The sequence below is a fragment of the Lonchura striata genome, chromosome 1 (genome assembly GCF_050655825.1).
Source record: "Lonchura striata isolate lonStrDom1 chromosome 1, ASM5065582v1, whole genome shotgun sequence".
Lineage (NCBI taxonomy): Eukaryota > Metazoa > Chordata > Aves > Passeriformes > Estrildidae > Lonchura > Lonchura striata.
In genome coordinates, this window is record NC_140703.1 from 85,751,843 (window position 1) to 85,769,941 (window position 18,099).

General features: G+C 43.7%; 1 protein-coding gene across 4 annotated transcripts; it reads right to left on the reverse strand.

The window, feature by feature from the left end:
• Positions 1-217: 217 nt before the first annotated feature.
• LOC110479365 (regucalcin) lies at positions 218-11,716 on the reverse strand. 4 transcript variants are annotated; one of them, XR_014949564.1, is made up of 8 exons: positions 11,620-11,716; positions 11,215-11,380; positions 8,268-8,450; positions 6,770-6,985; positions 5,186-5,317; positions 4,015-4,184; positions 1,375-1,529; positions 218-634 (listed from the first exon to the last, which is right to left on the reverse strand). XR_014949564.1 is itself a non-coding variant. In XM_021546630.3 (7 exons), exons 2-7 carry the CDS (start codon positions 11,375-11,377, stop codon positions 584-586), a joined length of 900 nt encoding a protein of 299 aa, XP_021402305.2. In that variant the 5' UTR covers positions 11,378-11,380; positions 11,624-11,716; the 3' UTR covers positions 218-583. The 4 variants fall into 4 exon arrangements, 3 of the variants coding, with proteins under 3 accessions (XP_021402305.2, XP_021402303.2, XP_021402304.2); XM_021546630.3 differs by lacking the exon at positions 4,015-4,184 and having other exon boundaries at positions 11,624-11,716; XM_021546628.3 differs by lacking the exon at positions 4,015-4,184.
• Positions 11,717-18,099: the final 6,383 nt, after the last annotated feature.

Below are 18,099 nucleotides of genomic sequence, written 5' to 3' on the forward strand. Positions count from 1 at the left end.
GAGCAACACGCACTGGGGAGAGATGGTGATAAATTCCAGCCAGAGTTAATTTAAGCACAGCCACAGCTGAGGCCTGTTGGAAGGAAGTTGCAGATCCAGTGAGAGGTATTCATGTTTCAGTTGTTGAGAACATCATAGGACAAACAAAGTTACAGTTAAAACAGTGGTAAGACCACCAAAGGGCATTTTATGAGGAACTTCAAAAATATGCAAAAGAGACAGTACAACTAGTTTAATCAGTCAAACAATATAGTGTAAGTTGCAAATGAGACAGAAGAATGGCCAATAAAAATATATTAAAATATTATTTAATCATAAAATAGAATTACAACAACAGCTTATTAGGATGAGAATCTTTTTAGCACAGCAGAAAAAGTACCATCATATATTTCAAGTAAGTTTAAAGGGAGAAAAAAGATCAGTTTTAAAATATTCCATGTATTTCAGTAGTTTTCCATCCTTTCCTGATGAAATATTATAATGGTGTTATGGTTTCCAAGCAAAAGATGCTGAACACCATAATAAGACCTTCAGACTTGTCTTGCTTACGTCAGCCCTCTCTCATCCATTCTGAAGAGTGCATTTAACCTGCAAATGGATACGGTGCAACTCCTTTCACCCCCAGTCCTGTTATCTGTTAAAAAAAAAAAACAGAGCAAAAAAAAAAAAAGTGATAATTCACCATTATTAGACACTTGGTTTCTTTACACAACTAGACACGCTTTAATTTAGAAAAAGACTGTGTCCTCCAACTTGATATCCTACTACATTTTGCACACATCAGCTCATCACAGACTGGAATTTCAATGCATGCTCTTTCTCTAAAGCTCAGTAATCACAGGCCAGAGTCCGTTCCCCAAAAGCCTCTTCTCTTAGATACCAATAAGCCTTAATTCTGCAGTTCACAAATGTAACCTTTGGCATGCAAACACAAAGAACAGGGATTTAAAACAAATCCCAGTGGAACAATTTTTTAAAGAGATAACTTTGTGATAATTAACTAGAAAGTAAATAAAAGTAGATGATTTTATCTACCACTGATTTAGACATGTAAGTATTTACCCATCTTTTCCATAAATAGAAAATGTAAACAGCGTTGGGAAAGGGAGAAGGACAAAGATATGATTGCATAGAAAATTTGCACTGTCAGCATTGGTATGAAGTTTAAACCCCAAAGTATCTTCAGATCTCTAAATGTGTTTAACTTTCTGCAACAGGAACAAAAAATACAAACAACAGCTTAACATATATGACCAGTGTTCTAACAACTGTCTTTTTCCAGCTTCCCACCACTGCCAACTGGAGTTTTGCTATCTGAAAAAATCAGGAGTGAAACAATGGCCTTCTAAAATTAAAGGAGAAAGTATAATTCACCTTGAAAATCCCACCAGCCTGTGGTTGCCGTGAAAGCCACTCTTTATCCATTCCATCACTGGCAGAAGTCACAAACATTTCTGAATAATCCTTTCCTCCAAAACAGCAGGAAGTTGTTTTGTCTACGGGAAGTTTCACAGTCTGGAGTCTTTTTCCTGGAGGAAAACATGCATGATGTTTCCTGTTTGTCTACTTAGAACAAGAAATTTAAACAAATTATTGCAAATAACCGTTGTGGAGCCAAATGTTCTGCAAAAGTGAGAACCAGGCTGGTCCCATCCTGACTGATGAGCACCATGAAAGGGAGAAACCAGACTTCTGTGAGCCTTGTTGTTGATGATGTATCATTTGACAAGTTTCAGTTTCAGGTATCACCAACAAATCCCACTTCAATCCCAGCCTGTCCTCTAATTAAATGCTAACATCCACAGTACGAATATGTATCTAAGCTCATCATCTAGGCTGTCCATGGAGCCAATGGAGATGGGATAGAATTCCTCTCTAAAACAGGTCACATGAATCACGCCCTAGACCTGCTGACTTTTCTACTTTTAACTACAAAGGCAGCCTGGAGAGAGCAGACCTCGTGCAGCATTATGGAGGCGTACCGCCTGCTACACCTCTACTGCCTGTGGTTAAGGAAGATTAATTCCTAGAACTTTTTCCTGACATTTCAACAGTCTTTTGAATCAAGCTTGCATAAAATAGAGATCATGGGACATGTCCAATGTTTATAAAAAACTAGCACTACCATAAATAACACTATGCATTTATTATGCCAACAAATAAAGGTGGTCTTAATGATGGTAGCGAACAGATTGCCTCTAGCCCTAACCAGAAGGCTGTCAAGACATCTTGCAGCAGATTTTTTACAAAATTTCTGCTAATCCTGGGCAATAATAGCCTATTCCCATTATGCCTATTTTATGTACCTACAAGTGAATCTCTCTTTCTAGAAATACGCTAAAGAATTTAGCATAGAAATAGAAATATGCACAAGAATTTCCTTACAAAATGTGCAACTTCTCTGTCCTCCCAATTGCATGCATAAAGGGCCTGGTCCCCTTTTAGTAATCAACTCTAGTGATGTTTTTTTGAAACAGCAGGAAAGTAAATTTGATGCTGGGAACCCTAGAAAGTGATTGACACCAAGTCTGGGAGAAGATGAGTGGGAAGGGCATTCAAAAGGAAAAAACATGGACTGTAGGAAAAGAGGCATGATCCCCAAAGACAAGGGGATAGACCCTGGTTGCGGTTGTAGAGTGCTCTCAGTGGATAACAGGGAAGATATAATTTACAAAGCTCTGAGCTTCAAGAAAATCTACACCTGGATGGTCTACAATCTATCTGAAGTACTATTGGCCTCTATAGAAGAGACAACTATAGCAAATCTTTTTGATACTATAAAAAACAAAGCATATTAAAAACAATCATTAGGAAGAACTATAAAATATTTAATTGCAGTTTAGATTGGACATTAGGAAAAATTTCTTCACTGAAAGGGTTGTCAAGCATTGAAACAGGTTGTCCAGGGAAGTGGTGGAATCACCATCCTTGAAAGTATTTAAAAACGTGTATATGTGGTACTTAAAGACATGGTTTAGGGGTAGACTTGGCAGTGCTTACTGATGGTTTGACTCCGTGATCTTGGAGGTCTTTTCCAGCCTTAATGGTTCTATGATTCCAATTTAAAGAATAAAACTAGCAGGTCACTAAGTGACCAGAAGCTATGACAAGACTTGGTAGCATGTAAGTTAGACATCCCTTGAGTCCTTTGCAAACCCCATGGGATCAGCCATTAGTCTTTCCCTGTAGCACATCCTCAATCTAAAGGCAGCAGCAATCTCTGCCAAAAAAGCCTAGACCTGAAAAGCTGCTTCACCCTGAACCTCAAAACCTTCACTTAGGAAAGATGCCAAACAAACAAGTTTCCTGGTCCCATTGCCCTAAAAACAAAGTCCAGGCTTTGTTATCATTGAAACCTGAAAATCCCTCATGTGCTTTAGCTGAGCTCTTTATTGGTGGTTGTATCTGCAACTGGCTGACAGCCATTCAAGCCACACTTAGTGGCTATTGTGCATTAAAAGAGGCTTTCATAGAATTCTCTTCAAACCTGACTGGGTTATCTCCCTAAATAATTACAGTTCATTCAGAATTCAGCAAATTGCAGATTTTAGATACTACTTCAAAATTATAGCATGAGAGGGCAGGTAAGCATGAGATATTCACAAAAAAAGTTGGCTCTTTGTGACATGGACACTTACCCTGTGAAACTTCACAACACTGTTCTCTGCTATGACATGGATGAGGGGGAGACAACACAGGTTCATGAAAGAGAAGTACACTGAGAAATGCACTTCCAAAACATCAGTACCTCCTCCATCCATGAGCATAGTTAAAGACTGGGAGTGCAGTAGGGATATGTACTCTGCCATCGATATTCTTGCTATTCTTGCTATCTTGCTTGTGGAGACTATTCCTTCTAGCTTTCCCATATAAAAAACATCTCCAAAAGGGAGAAGGGAAAGGAAAATAATCAAAAAAAAGAAAGGAAAAAAACAAAGGTCAGGGAGAAAAAAAAAAAAAAAAAAAAAAGACCAGGCAGGAAAAAGGTAGAAACAGTGAACCAGAGTCTACTACCTCAGAAGGGTATTCAGACGGCTGGTGGATGTGCTCTGTGCAAGGAGTGCTCTGCCCACCAGAGTGAGAGGATGTGAGTCCAGAAACAAGTCCCAGCATTACTGGCATTTCCCAACTGGAGCTTCCTTCTCCTAGAGCTGGGGTGTAGACTCTGCAGAACTGGAGACGTCCTACAGGTTGGCAAGACTTTGGATGGGTACAGATCAAAAGGTGAGGGGGAAAGTACAGCCTGAGCCTCAAGAAGAGGTTTCCAGTAGAAGCAGAAGCATATATGCCAGGATCTGCTGCATGCTGCACACAAGGCTCTGGCATCCCTGAATCTGCAGTCCCACAAAACCCCAAGCCTTCTGCTAGGCTCCAGTGGCATCCCAGTGCAGTTGCTCTTCTCCTGCATGATGCAAACTTGTGCTGTCTGGGATCTGACAAAATCATGCTCCCATTCTCACCCAAGGGCCACTTGCAGCCAGTATGGTTCAGTTTCCCTTAAGTGCTTTACATGTGTTTTCTACCCAGAGTAAATCATCCCTGGCACGTCACTGGAGTCCAAATGAGAGCAGCAATGAACAGACTCAGACAATGGGCACACCCAAGACATTACTGTGGGAATTATAAAATGCTGTGGAATTCATGAAACATTTTTTAATTATTTCATTGCATAATTGATCGTGCAAGTAACTTCCAACAATAAAAAAGATGTTGCTGGCATCAGCGTCCCGCAGGACTTGTAATAAAATCCAGAAGGCTGCCCAAAATAATACACTAAGCTGAAGAAACAGACTCAAAAATGGTTTAAGTCATATTTCCCATTTATCAATGAGATAAAGACTGGTCTTAATTTTGGAGAATGCAAGAGGATGCTAACTCAAACAATTCACAAGCAGAATGATGGTCTCCTTAGTGACTTTATCTTTTCCAACACAACAGATGCTGGGAACAAAGGAGACATATTTACAAAGGTAATTTTTGAGAGCAGGGACATAAAATTGTTTGAAATAATAATAAAAAAGAAAAAAAAAAAAAGGCAAAAAAGCAGAGTTTTTTGAAAAGAGCAGATACACCATTTCTGTGAAGTGAAAAAGCCTCACCCCTCACTCTTTGTTTTTATTTCTTCTTTTGGTTTCTTTTGTTTTGTTTAACAGAAAATTCCAGTCCATATTTTGCAAGGACTTACCTGTCTCAGGGTCAAGGCGAATCACTCTCCCACCATCATAACAAGCCACCCAGAGTTTGCCTTCTGTGTCAATGCACATCCCATCAGGAATGCTCTCCTCTTTTTCCAGTTTGTATACACTCCTACGGTTGCCTGCAGCATAGAAAAACCACAGAACTGAGTGAGATAGTTGCTAAAATTTTTATCAGCCACAGCCCACTGGAGTTGTTTGTCCTATTATGTTCAAAAACTGTGCTGAAGCCCTGAGTTTTTTTCCCATGAAAGAAATAAATTGTGTCTGCTGCCCTGTTTGTTTCCCGAGACAGTTGTTTCTCAGCATGAAAGCCTGTAGATCAGTTTCTATCCATTGAAAGTATAATCCTTCTTTCTGGCACTCATTTCTAGCGCACCAGTCGGGTTCCCTACTTACAATATTAAATTAATAACTGAATAAATTAATGTTAGATATATTCATAAAATTAATTACTTGTTTTAAAAGCAGTTTGAATAATTTCAAGTATGGGTTGCTCCAGCTGGAGACTTTTCAGTTTGCTGGAACGTGCCAATAATCACTGTTTCAACACAAAACTGACCTTCAGATCTATAAACTGAGAGCTTACATAAACACAGAGTTTGGGGGGCGGGGGGGGGGGGGGGGTAAAGCATCAATTTCAAAGGCATACTATCAACCAAAAAACAAACAACTCTATCTGCACTTTTATCCACTATTATTAAAGAAAATTAAACCCAACTTTCCAACATTGTTTATTTTATGCTCTGACAACTTCAATGTTTCTCATATGCAGCAATATTTTTAATGAGTTTCCTTTTTGCTGCTGGGGATTGTCAGACTGCCCACAGAGAGCAAGTGAGAACGAGTGAGAGAGAGAAGTACCCTATTTCCTAGGGAAAAATTCAGTTGTAAGCCATAGCAGAGAGACATTAGGACAACGTGCTATATCCAAAATTACTTTAAATTCAGAGTTTTAAAACTAAACATCAAATTGGCTGGGTTCTCTTAAAGCAAAATACTGCAGCCCTTGTACTCAAAAACAAATTACTAGTCCAAGTCACCGGAATTCTTCTTTTGCCCAAGCTTGTAGAAGCCCTTAAGGCTTTGTTTTGTTTTAAATTAATGAAGGAAGCTTTGAGTTGCTGCTACCATTGTCGCCTCATTCTTTCTACACAATCTTCCTTTAGTAGTTTGTGCTTTAAAAAACAAAATAGGGTGAAGAGTGAAAAAATATCTAGAGAAGCTGGCAGAGGCTTTGTGCAAGACTACAAGCTTTGCTGCCAGTAACAAGAAACACGCAGCCACAGGAAGAGACAGATGAGATACACTTTGTCCTTTTTACTTCAAGATCAGATATGCCTTGTGTTTAGTAACAGTAGTACAGATTACTACTCAAACTGCCAATTTAAATACTTTATAGGATTACCAAATGACCCTGACTAGTTTGAGCCAGGAGCCCACGCAGGCACAGACAGAAGTTAATATGGCTTCTGTTCATGCCCCAAAGTTCTGATGATCTCTGTGTAGAAACAGAGCAGAAACAAACATCACAATCTTTAGGCACAATTATTTTAGACTACAACCATTCATACCAATTTTTCCAGTTTGGAGGTCATAATCAAAGGCATCCACTGAGTAGGACAAGCTGTCAATGTAAAAGAAGGTTCTGTGATCCAGCGACCAGTCCAGTCCATTAGAAATGTCCACCTGGTCAAAGTGTTTCACCACTGAGATGTCGGGGAGGAGCGTGTATAGAGAGCCCTGGCGTCTCTCCAGCACGGCAGGACGAATCTCCTCCGCCATTGTACCTGTGCAGAGCCAAAGGGAAAAAAGCAGGTTCAGAGCAAATGGATTCTTCTCCAGGTTTGGGGGCAGCTTCTCACTATGATGGTGATCACACTGCCAGCGTAGAAAGGGGGGCTTCTGAAATTTCAGGAAGAAACTGAGTTAAAAGCAAAAGGCAGACCTCCAAATTGCTTGCTTTTAGCAGAAGGTGGCAAAACACCTTCTCTTTCGCTCTTTTGTTGAACATTCCTGCAGCAGAAATGGTGTGCAGCATGATTCCTGCAAAATGTTTTATTCAGTCATTCATATACTAAGACAGGTGTGGCCAGCATTTAACTTACAATAAATCTTAATGCCTCGTAGAGCTGAGAGAGTGGAAAAAAATTACCTACTCCCTCAGAATGAGTCTTACACTAAAGCCTCTTTTAAAGCAAATCTCATCTTTACACGTTGAAGCTGGCAGCTGAGACAGGCTCTTGAGCAGCTGGGTAAATGCAGGTTAAGGTAGGTCTCGGGACTGAATGACACAGCAGAAGCACAGAATGGTGTCTTAGAAATCAGGAGGGCAGCATCACACCTGTGGCTGGTGGGCACCTCTGGACATCATCTAGGATCACCCCCTGCCCAGAGCGGGGTCAAACACCACAGGTTCCTCCCACCAGTGTTGTGCGTTGAAGATCTCCATGGATGAAGACTCCATACTCTCTCTGGACAACCTGTTCCACTGTCTGGTCATCCTCAGAAAAAGAGTTTTCTTACGTTCATACAGAATTGGCTGAGTTTCAGTTTGTGCCCACTGCTTCCAGTCTTTCAGTGGGCATCACTGAGCAGAGCCTGGCCTCCATCTACTTTACTCCCTTCTCAGTCAGGTACTTATACACACAGGTGGGATCCCCTGAGCCTTCGCATCTCCAGGATGAATAGTCCCTTAGTTTTTAGAAATAATATTCTGAGTTACAGAGAACAAACCACACAATATAATAAATTTCCCACAGGAAAAGTATTTTCTTTCTTGGCACCCTTCCAGTATTCAAAACAAGCAGCTGACAGGAAAGAGTCAAGGCCAGTACCTTAAACTAAGCAGCCCTGGAGTAGTCAGCCTCTTTTTAACAAAACAGTCCAGATTAGATAATGCCCAGGTGATATAAACAAATTTGTAAATGGATTTAAGCTCTGTTTGAAAAAAAAAAAAAAATCATCCCCACCATTTAATTATGAAGGAAAACTTGCTGCATCTACAACTGATCACTGCATCTTATCACCAAAACCCAGCAAGCACCAGAGGGAAGAGAGATTGCAGCATACCTGCAAAATACCTCCCTGCAGGATCCACCTTCCCATCATTGAATCGGGTATTTGCTTTATCCTTGTCCACTTGAGTAATGGTGGTTACCAGCCCCTCTTTCCATTTCAAAGCAGCAAACCTGGTTCCTAGGGTGATGACATAATCCCCAGACTTCCGGAGAGCCACGGAGCTCACAGGGGCATCTGGAAACGGGGTGAAATTGAAAAGTGAGATGTGCTATGAAGAGACATTTCTTTCCTGCCCACTTTAGAAATGCCAACTGAACTCAGTAAAACCACAGGCAAGAGAAACAACCTGCTTTCCTACCACCAAAACTGATGTTTAAATACATAGAAACAGATCATATCACGTGAATTTGAGTATTACTACTGCTACTAGGAGCTATAATAATTTCCAGCACCTGGTTGTGCTAGGTGCTTTATTGAAAAAAATAAGTATAAAAAGGGGGACAGGAACATATGCTTTTTACAATAGCTTACTGTGTGGGTTCTCCTCTCTCCAAGGGAAAAATCAATTGTCACAATAGCTCTAGAGCAACGTGTTTATTTAGCACAGCTCCTGTGCAAATGAGCCATGAAGTGATGGAGGCAGAGTACCTCTGCACTGGGACAGGTCAGACTGGGCAGGAGTGACATCCCCCCCGCTACACTCTGCTGTGCTGCTCGAACAAACCTCCAGCAGCACCAAAAACACACCAAGGAGTGGCAGAGCTTCCCAAGAGCTAAAACAAAACAGAAAACTAGTAAATGCTCCATGATTAGTTTACACTCACTTGAGCTATTACACGTAAAATCTCAATTACAAGTTATTATAAAGGAATTAGTAAAACAAATCAGTGAGTGCAAAGACAACATTTCTGCAAAAGCCTACAATCAGATGCAATCTAAGGAATAATAACTTTAGGCAGGGCAACCAAGTCTGGCATAGTATTTTTCATAAATGGGACTAATCACTAATTTTCTAATTTAAAACTGAAACATTTATTGTATTTATAGCTTTGCAGGCTTATAATTAGGCAATACTTTCATGAACACTTACAACCACCACCAGCCACTCCTGGATGACAAGAGGAACTGCTCCTTTCCAGCTGTTTGCTCATGTCTCAGGATGCCCCTTCCCTCTGGAGCCCTGGCCGCAGTACCACCATGACAGAAACCTGAATGCTATTTGCCCCCAGCACTGGAGATGAACACCTGACTGCAAGCTGACTGCAAGCTGAGGCTGCTGGTGGTCTGCTCGCTTACACAGGGGTGCCACTCCTTCCCATGCCAGCACAGAGGAGAGCAGAGTCTCTTCAGCCATGTGTGGCACCTGCCACTTGTAGTAATTTTGCTCCTCTTGGATTGCTAGTAACCACACTAATAAAAGTGGTTTTCTGCCTGTATCAGCAGCAGGGGCTTTCCTAGCAGAGCTTGGGATTGCAAGTCTACTTTTGCTCTCCCAGGAAAACACCTGGGGCCATGGCTCAGCAGAGTCCTTCCTCCTGGGCAGCACCCAGGATGTTCCTCCCACCCTGGGGGAAGCAGCCCCCAGGCACAGCTGTCCACTGGAGGTGTTGGACATCCAGGTGCCCCTACAGCCACAAGAACAGCTCCTTCCTGAGAAATCTCCCCAGAGGAAAGGGGTGCATGAGGACACAGCCAACCTACTGTTCACTGCACAAACCCAGCGCGGGAGTGCCTCATCCCATGCACTCAGCTCAGTCTGCTGTGACCCCAGAGGGCTTTGTCAATGCAGCATCTGCAGGAATTGATTGATCTGCAGCACCATCTTGCACCCAAGAGAAAATTGACCATAAGGTCTCCTCTCCAGGCCTAGTTATGCAACTATGGTGTTCCCCCTGTAATATAAAGGGCATTTGATGTTGTTTCGAAGCATAGGGTTGTGAAATTCTCTTATTAAAAGCTTTAATAGTGAATAATTTATCTTAGTTTCCACTTTGGAAGCCTGCTACTGTAATCTCATGGCATTCTTTGGTTGTTTGGGGGTTGTTTTGTTTTTTTCTCTTTTAATCACGGTATTCCCAAAGACACAGCTATTAATTATAACTATTTTACTATTAAAGAGAGGAAACAATTTTAAAAGAAAGAAAAACAGGAACTACTTCAGCTGCTCTTCCTTCCACATCTCCAGAGAGGCCACAAGTAAAAGACAACACTTTTGACGCTAGATCAGTCTGGGAGAAAGGCAGGGAGAAGCACACTTCCTCAGCTAAGCTAAGAGGAAGTTTGGGAAGCAACACTTTCAAAATCATTATCAGGCCTTCTCTCATCTTGAAATTGGCAACTACAGTAATTTGAAAGGCAGATAAGCCTAGATCAGTTTCTAGTGAATAATGCAAACAGTTTATAGGGAGGCAAAATTGATTCTCACCAAGAGTTACTGAACATGAGAAAATAATAACTTGTACTGAGATCACTTAAGGAGCTGCCTCACAACACAAATATTTACTCTAGCACATCCAGCAGTAAACCTGCAATCCTTTCTTAATGTGAGTTATCACATCTCTTCCTTTCTGGAAAAAATACTTGAACCACTGAGACTCTAGCTGGTGACACCAGTACCTTAAAAAAGTATCAACTTCTTAAAGCATTATTAGAAATCTCCTTTCAATATAGAAAACGTTATGAGCATTGATCATTCAAATCAGAACTACTACAGAGACCAACAGAAGAACTTTACCTCTGGGACAAAGTACGAATAAAAGAGAGTGAGCTGAGGACAACTTAAAGAGAAAAGAAATAGATCAAACATAACCCAGTACTAATAAGTTGTAAGTCCCCAGGACTAGGTCTGGTATCTAGTGTCTCCCCGTGTGCTGGCGACCGAGGAAACCCAGGCTGCAGGGAAAGGTCTCCAGATGCGAGCACCGTGCAGCTGCCGAGGGGCACAGCGAGCGCCAGCACGCAGCTCCCGCACACGGTGCAGCTTTCCAGCGGCTCTTACCCACGGCAATGGCCTGTGCCTGCCTGGTGACCGGGCTCCAGCGGCACACCTTCCTGCCCGTGATGTCCACGAAGAGCAGCGCGCCCTCCTTCTCGTCCCACACGGGCGACTCGCCGATCCTGCAGCCCTCCCTGGCCACGCACTCGATGCCGACAGATGACATGGCCTGCGGAGGGAACCGGCACCGCGGTCACACCGCGGCCTGCGCGGAGGCGGCACCGAAAGGGAACGGGGAGAAGGAAGAGAAAAGGGAATAATAAAAGAGAGTGGGGGAATTAAATGGGGGTGCAGGCGGGCGCAGGGAGGCAAAGGCCGCTCCGCCGCGGGCCCGCCCCCGCATGCCCGGCTGCTGGGGCAGCGTGTGTGCCGCCGTGTCGTGCACACACAGGAGGCGTGCGCCTGTACCTGCCTGCCTGCGGACACGGCCGGGAAGAGCAGCGATAATAAATAGCAGTAACTAACAATAACGCCGCAGCGCCGCCCCGCACGCCCGGCCGCACCTGTCCCCGGCGCCCCCGCCGCCGCTCTTATAGCGGGCTGGGCGCGGGTCCCCGGGCAGGGCGGGCCCCGCCGGGCCGGCCGAGCCTCCTCTCCCCGCGGCGCCAGGCCACGACAGCGGCTCCGGGCAGCAGCGGCCCGGCACCCCCTGCCAAGAGCTGCAGGGAGGGAAGAGAGGGAGAAGAGCTTGCTTTCACACTGCGGTGGCCAAGTTTCTCAGCCCCCGGAGAGGCTGGTTCCTCCCTGCCTCCTTGCTCTGGGGTAGATGACCACAGAGACTTAGCCCTGACTTCCAGCACCAGGGATCCTTCACAGCTCCTGCAGCAGCACCTTGGTCATCCAGCTATTCAGCCTTCAGCTTGCCCTCTCCTCTTTTACTCCCCATGCTGTTTAGTCTCAAAAGCTTCCAAAGGCACAGAGCAAACAGCTGGCAACAAAACTTGCAGATACAGTTGTCTGTTGTGCCTCCTTGTCTCTGAGGCTGCTACAGCTCCCAGGCCTCAAGTCTCAAAGCAGAGGGTACTTTTTTTATCCCAGGTCTCCTCTTCAGCATCCCATGACATACTGCCTTTTGAATGGGAGTTGGTGATCCCCAGAGGGATCACCAGTGACGTCAAGTGGCTTCAGTCCCACTGCTCCATGCTTTGTATGTCTCCACCTGGGAACTCGGGCGCGGCTGGATTGCTGCTGTGTTCCCACAAACCAGAATTAACTCAGCTGCTCCAAAGCTTTTGCCTCTTCGCCATCCAGACTCTGGTTTCCCGCTAGCTAATGTAGCAGCCCCATTATTCAAGGGGCACTGCACACCAGTGATCACACAGCATCCAGCAGGGGCTTTTAGGAGCTCCTCCTAGAGATTTTATCTGTTCCTTATCATACACGCTCCTGTTGGCAATTATCTCTGGTTGAATATTAGTATTTGGTTGCCTTTATTCATAAAGCAGGTGGTCACAGCCCTGCTTCACTTGGTCACACTTATTTCTATTAGTGGTATCTTTGGAAAGTTCACGGGCTACATGACCTTACCAACGTGTGTTTCATGTAGCTTGTTCTGACGGAGTACTGATGTGATATTCATTAACTTATTGTCACTTTATCTGAGCAGTTAAACTTCTGTTTTATAGGCTTCCACGGTATTCCTTCAGTGCTTAGCATTGAATTAATTTCTTTTTCTGTCCTACTGCTGCATGTACAACAAATAACAGGATTTCATCTCAGACCTAAGGCAAACAAATTATTAGCAACAACCAACACAGAGATTCAGAAAAAAAAGTGCTACATCTCTCCTTTTTTCCATACACTTCACAACATGGAAAGAAGATTCAGAAATAAAAAATTTTTAAAAAATGCAAAGAACCAAAGAGTTTATTAAGTACAATGAAGAACAATTATTGCTTCTTACAAAGCTTAGCCACATCTACTGCTCTCCGATTCTTTTTGCACATTACAAGGCCTTTGGGATACAATGCAAGAGCTCACTGAATCCAGCAGCAACAGGAGATACACCCTCAACCCACCTCAGCAGTCTCTGTTCCTTGCCGACTTAAGCATTTGCCAGCATGGTTTGGAGGCATCAAAACAAACTGTGTGCTGGCACACACCTCAGGAGAAAATTAACAGCTTCTGTAAGCACTGGGTTACAACACAAACTCTGTGCCATGTATTTGGAGCTTGGATCTCTAATTACATGGGACAGGACCACTGCTTTGTCTTCTCTGTAATGGCTAATCCAAGTTTGTTGAAAGGTAGAGCAGGGAGGAATCCATGGTGGGGTGCCTTCACAAAGAGCATGAGATGAAGTCTTCTGCCAGTACAAGTCCACTGTGGGAGAGAAGAGCACGGAAGAGATGGCTGCCAAAGATTGTATTGCCTCGTGCCTACCCACTGGGAATTTCCCACTGTTGCACTGCAGCCACAGAGCCTACTGTGTGGCCAAATCTGACTGATAGGGAGCTAACAGCACCTCTGTGGCTTCCACGGGACATGCTGGTAGCTTAGCATATGGCAGGAGGGAGCAGGGAAGTGGAATTCTTACTTATCTACAACCATGAAGAACACAAAGAGGGATCTGTGATCTGGGATGCCTTGTATGGTAAAGTCACAGCCCTCCCCCAGCCTGCAGGTTCCCCAGCCTGCCAGAAGCCACTACCCTTCTTGCCAGTCAGGAAATGCTCAGCAGCTCTGGAGAACAACCCAGAGCACCATAGAGCTGGAAAAATCCCCCCACCCTCAACGACGGTAGGCAAGAAGAGATGCTGGACTATTTCAGGTGCTATTGAGACTGGGTTTTACTAATGCTCATTCCTGGAAAGTTGCAGTTGTTCTTGTCTTCTTGTATGAGCTTGATCCTGCTGCTTCGTCATCTTCAGAGCAATCCTTGTCTTTTTTCCTTCCTTACTACTGTGAGTCCTCCTTCCTTCTTGAAGGTGGGAGAGCTCTAGGCCTTATCCATAGTGGATGTGCAAATGCTGTGTATCTGTATCCCAAGAGCTGCCTCCGAGTCTGTCAGGCACCTCAGCAGATGGGCAAGGTACAGCTGAGAGCGAGGACTGTGCCAAAGGCTTTGGAACCCAAAGAGCTACTACCTCACTGCAAGCATGTTAAATCGATTAGGGCAACTAGAGTGGGCATGTGGCAATTCTCCACTAGCAGACAATATTGTATTTGGGGGTACACAGATGGGAGGGACAAGCAAAAAACGCTGAGCAAGAGCAGAGGTAGAAACATGAAATCGGTCACTGCCATCAGTTCACTGGAAAGGAAGAGTTGGCACTGCCATGCACTTTTTGCAGCCAAGTATAGTTCTTGGAATTGGCTTGTGTATCCAGATCAAATTTTATTTTTTAGCAAGCAACAAGTAACTCCAAGAGAGATCAAACTGCTGAAAAGTTTCAATTGTTTACCAGTCTGGATGATTACAGTTTCGTATTTAAACATAGTAAAACATTTGCCAAAGTATTCCCTTTTCCTGTTTGCAAAATGTCTGCTTGGGAGAAGGTGGCACCAGCAGATTTGTGCCCATTGACTAATTTGTCTAACACCACTGTCACACAAGTTAATGCAGAATGGATTAAGAATCTCAGACAGGGAATCTTTTCTACAAGAGATTGCACCAGATCATCATGAAGTAATATTGAAATATTTAGCATTAAAAACTAGTTTTCACAAAAATTACAATGTTACCCTTTACTTACTACAGTTTATTACACAGTTTTCTTTCAGCACAATTCCTCCTGTACAGGCCACAGGCTCATGAAAAAAACATCTCTCACTTAAGAATACAATGCTTAAACAAATGTGCGACCCTTCCCACTGCAGCCAGTCTCCCAGTGCTTCATGAAAACACCCTCACACTGTCACACATACACCTCCAACTTCCTTGTCATGGGAACACCAACAATTTCAGGTTTCTGCTGCCTGAAGCTGCCTCACAAATCCCGAGTTCCCAGCCTGTGCCTCTCCAGAAGTCCGCTCTGTACTGGGAGCAGCTGGGCAACAGGGTGCTTCAGAAAGCATTCTTCAGTGGAGCACAGCCAAGACATTTTTCATTAATGCCTTACTTTTCTGGTCTTTGTACCCCATGTGACCTTGATTTGCATTTTGCTTGCCTCAGGATAAAAAAAAGAGCATTGATATGTGCTACAGCAGCTGCAAAATTATAGTCACAACAGAGGCAATGCAACAGAGACTTCAGGCAAAGGCAGCATCTTTCATTTAAATAACTGATCCAGCAACAGTGCTTTCAGTGTTTGCAGCTTACAGGCATACAAATCCTTCTTCTGGCCAAATCAAAATTAAATTTTAAATTAACTGCAGATTTAGGGTGACTTCACAGAGCTTCAATTTAAGATGTTCAACTAGACAATTTGAGGAGTTTGGTTTATGTACCAGCCATTTGTAATGTGTGTAAACTACAACTTACAAGTATCTGCATCACCTCACTCATTCAGCTTTTCAGCCTCTGTGCTTCCTTTAACCAGGAGAGATGTCTGGCTTGTTGCATAATGATTAATCAGGAAAAGGATGAAACAATGCCCTACTTCATTTTAGAGGGGACAACACAACAATAGCTGAGCCAGTTTTAAGGAGGGGAAGCGCTTTGCTCAGATTCCATTCAACCAGATGCAAATGGAGCCTAAAATGCCAGTTACAGGGGTTCCCAAACAACTCAGCACTACCCTTCTGAGATAAGGAACTACAAAGGAATGCAAGCAGACACAGCAATTTCAGGTGAAGTGGGTGGGCTAGTTCAGAGGTGGTTTTCCCCTTCAGATGACTCATTCCCTCACCAGGGCCTGCGCTCCTCCCAAGGTATAACCAGAAGCATTTTCCCAAACGGCATATAACACCTTTTCTTTTTATAGGTACTACTCTTGAAGACTGTCAAGAGGTCTCATATGACCAGGAGATTTCATGATGCTGCTGTTAAGTTTTAAATTCTTCCTCAGGACACTGGCCCACCAATTTCATGAGCAGAACAACTCTGGAACTGCTATGGAACTGTCAAAATACAATTTGTGTCCTGCTCCCCAGTGCTCTTTCCTCCGGATATGGTGGGTGGGGCAGCACCTAAGGAAAAACAACAGAGACCAGAAAAAAATATCTTCAGGATGTTTAAGCCAAAAGAAACCATGAAGGTGTCATTATGGAATTTAAAACAATGTATATCAGATAAAGCAGCCAAGGTGAGGCAGATACCCAGCTCCAAGTCTGCTGAAAAAGAAGTGGAAGGCAGGAAGGGTTTGCCTAACCTGAAACAAAAGAAGAATCCCAGAGAAAGGGCAGGGCAAGGTGGATCCAGGAGGTTGTCCCAGACAAAAGAAGCCTACTGAAAAAATAAATATTATCTGGAATCTGCATACACAGAGGGAGGGAAATTAATGAGCAAACATGCGGGGCTGCTTCTCCTACAACCATGTGGTCACACAAATTTATCCAAGTTCTCTGCAGAGAGGTGAAGTCCAGGAACAGAAATAGTCATGCACATCCGCTATTTTCAAACAACTTACCCAACTGCTATGTAACATTTCCTTTTGGAAGTCTGTGCTTGCAGTCACTTTAATCCACCTGTTGCGTCCCACTAGATGCTCTCACTTGGTTAGGAGCAGAGCCTGACAGCAGTTATCCCAGAATCATCTCTGCAAGAGGGACATGCCGCAGAGTTTCACCTCAGGAGTGGCAAAAGTGTTCAGCCATGAAGCTGGTATAAAAGGAAGGTTCAGAAGCAGCAGTACCAAGGCATCTCTCATGAAATCAGAGCCCAGAAGTCTGTGTGTCTTCACTTCTTCCTAAGGAAGCAGCATTGAGGCACTCCATTGTTTTCCATCTCTGCCCTTCCCGGGTATTTTTCCCTTGCATGCCAAGCTCCCTGGTTGTGCAAGCAGCTTTTGTTCTTTAATTAGCTTCAAAAGCATATTTTCTTAATAGATGTAATAGATGTGTCAATTCCCTGCAGTGCTAAACCTTTACAAGTACTGGGATCATCCAAATTCCCAAGATCAGAATGAGTGATTTTGCTGGATTATCTTCGTAGCTCACAGAGGCAGGCTTTGGTTCCCACCCAGGTGTCAGATCCACACCATGAGTCTGCAGTACAGCCTGTACATCCAGGCCAGGTCACCAGAGCGACCACAGCAAAATCAAGGGAATGTTTCAGGCTTACATTTAATAGCCAAACATTTGTAATTTCTCCTTCAATCCTTTGGTACAAATCATGGTGCAAAGAAAACATTCCACAAGTGATATACACAAGTTATACATGAGAAACATTTTTTTAGGGCAGAAACACAAATGCAGAAATGATGGTGCTCAGAACCACTGTGCAGCCCCTTTAGTCCTTGGCCCATGTTATCATCAGGTAAGCACACTTAGTTATTTGAAAAGACTCTACAAGCCAATAGTAGCTGTTTCCAAATTAATGGGGACACCAATCTCCTTCCTTGGCTCTGTCTTTCCCACATCCCAGCCAAAGCAGACTGTATGTGGAGAGGGAATTAGAAGCCACCAATCAGCAAGTCACAACAAGGAAGTCTGTTGCTGGTATGTGTTGCAAGATGCCTTTAGGGAAGAAGAAATCCTGGTCCTGAAAAACAACTGACAGTCCAACAGTTACTGCTTCTTCCTAGAGCTGGTTTTTCTTCCCTTAGGTCTGCACCTTTACTGCCTTTCCCCCTTTTTTACCTCCTCTTTGCTTTTCAGCTGAGGGGTTTGGGCTCCATTTCACCCAAGATTTCTCTAGGTGAAGCTCCAGCCTGCCTGGGGCCACATCTCAGTCACTCCAGTCCTTAAGCCAGTCCACAAGCGTGTTGTTGGCTGCTCAGCTCTGATTCACTCTGCTGCTGCCAGAGCCATCGCAGGCAGGAGGGTCACTGCTGCCTGCAACACCCA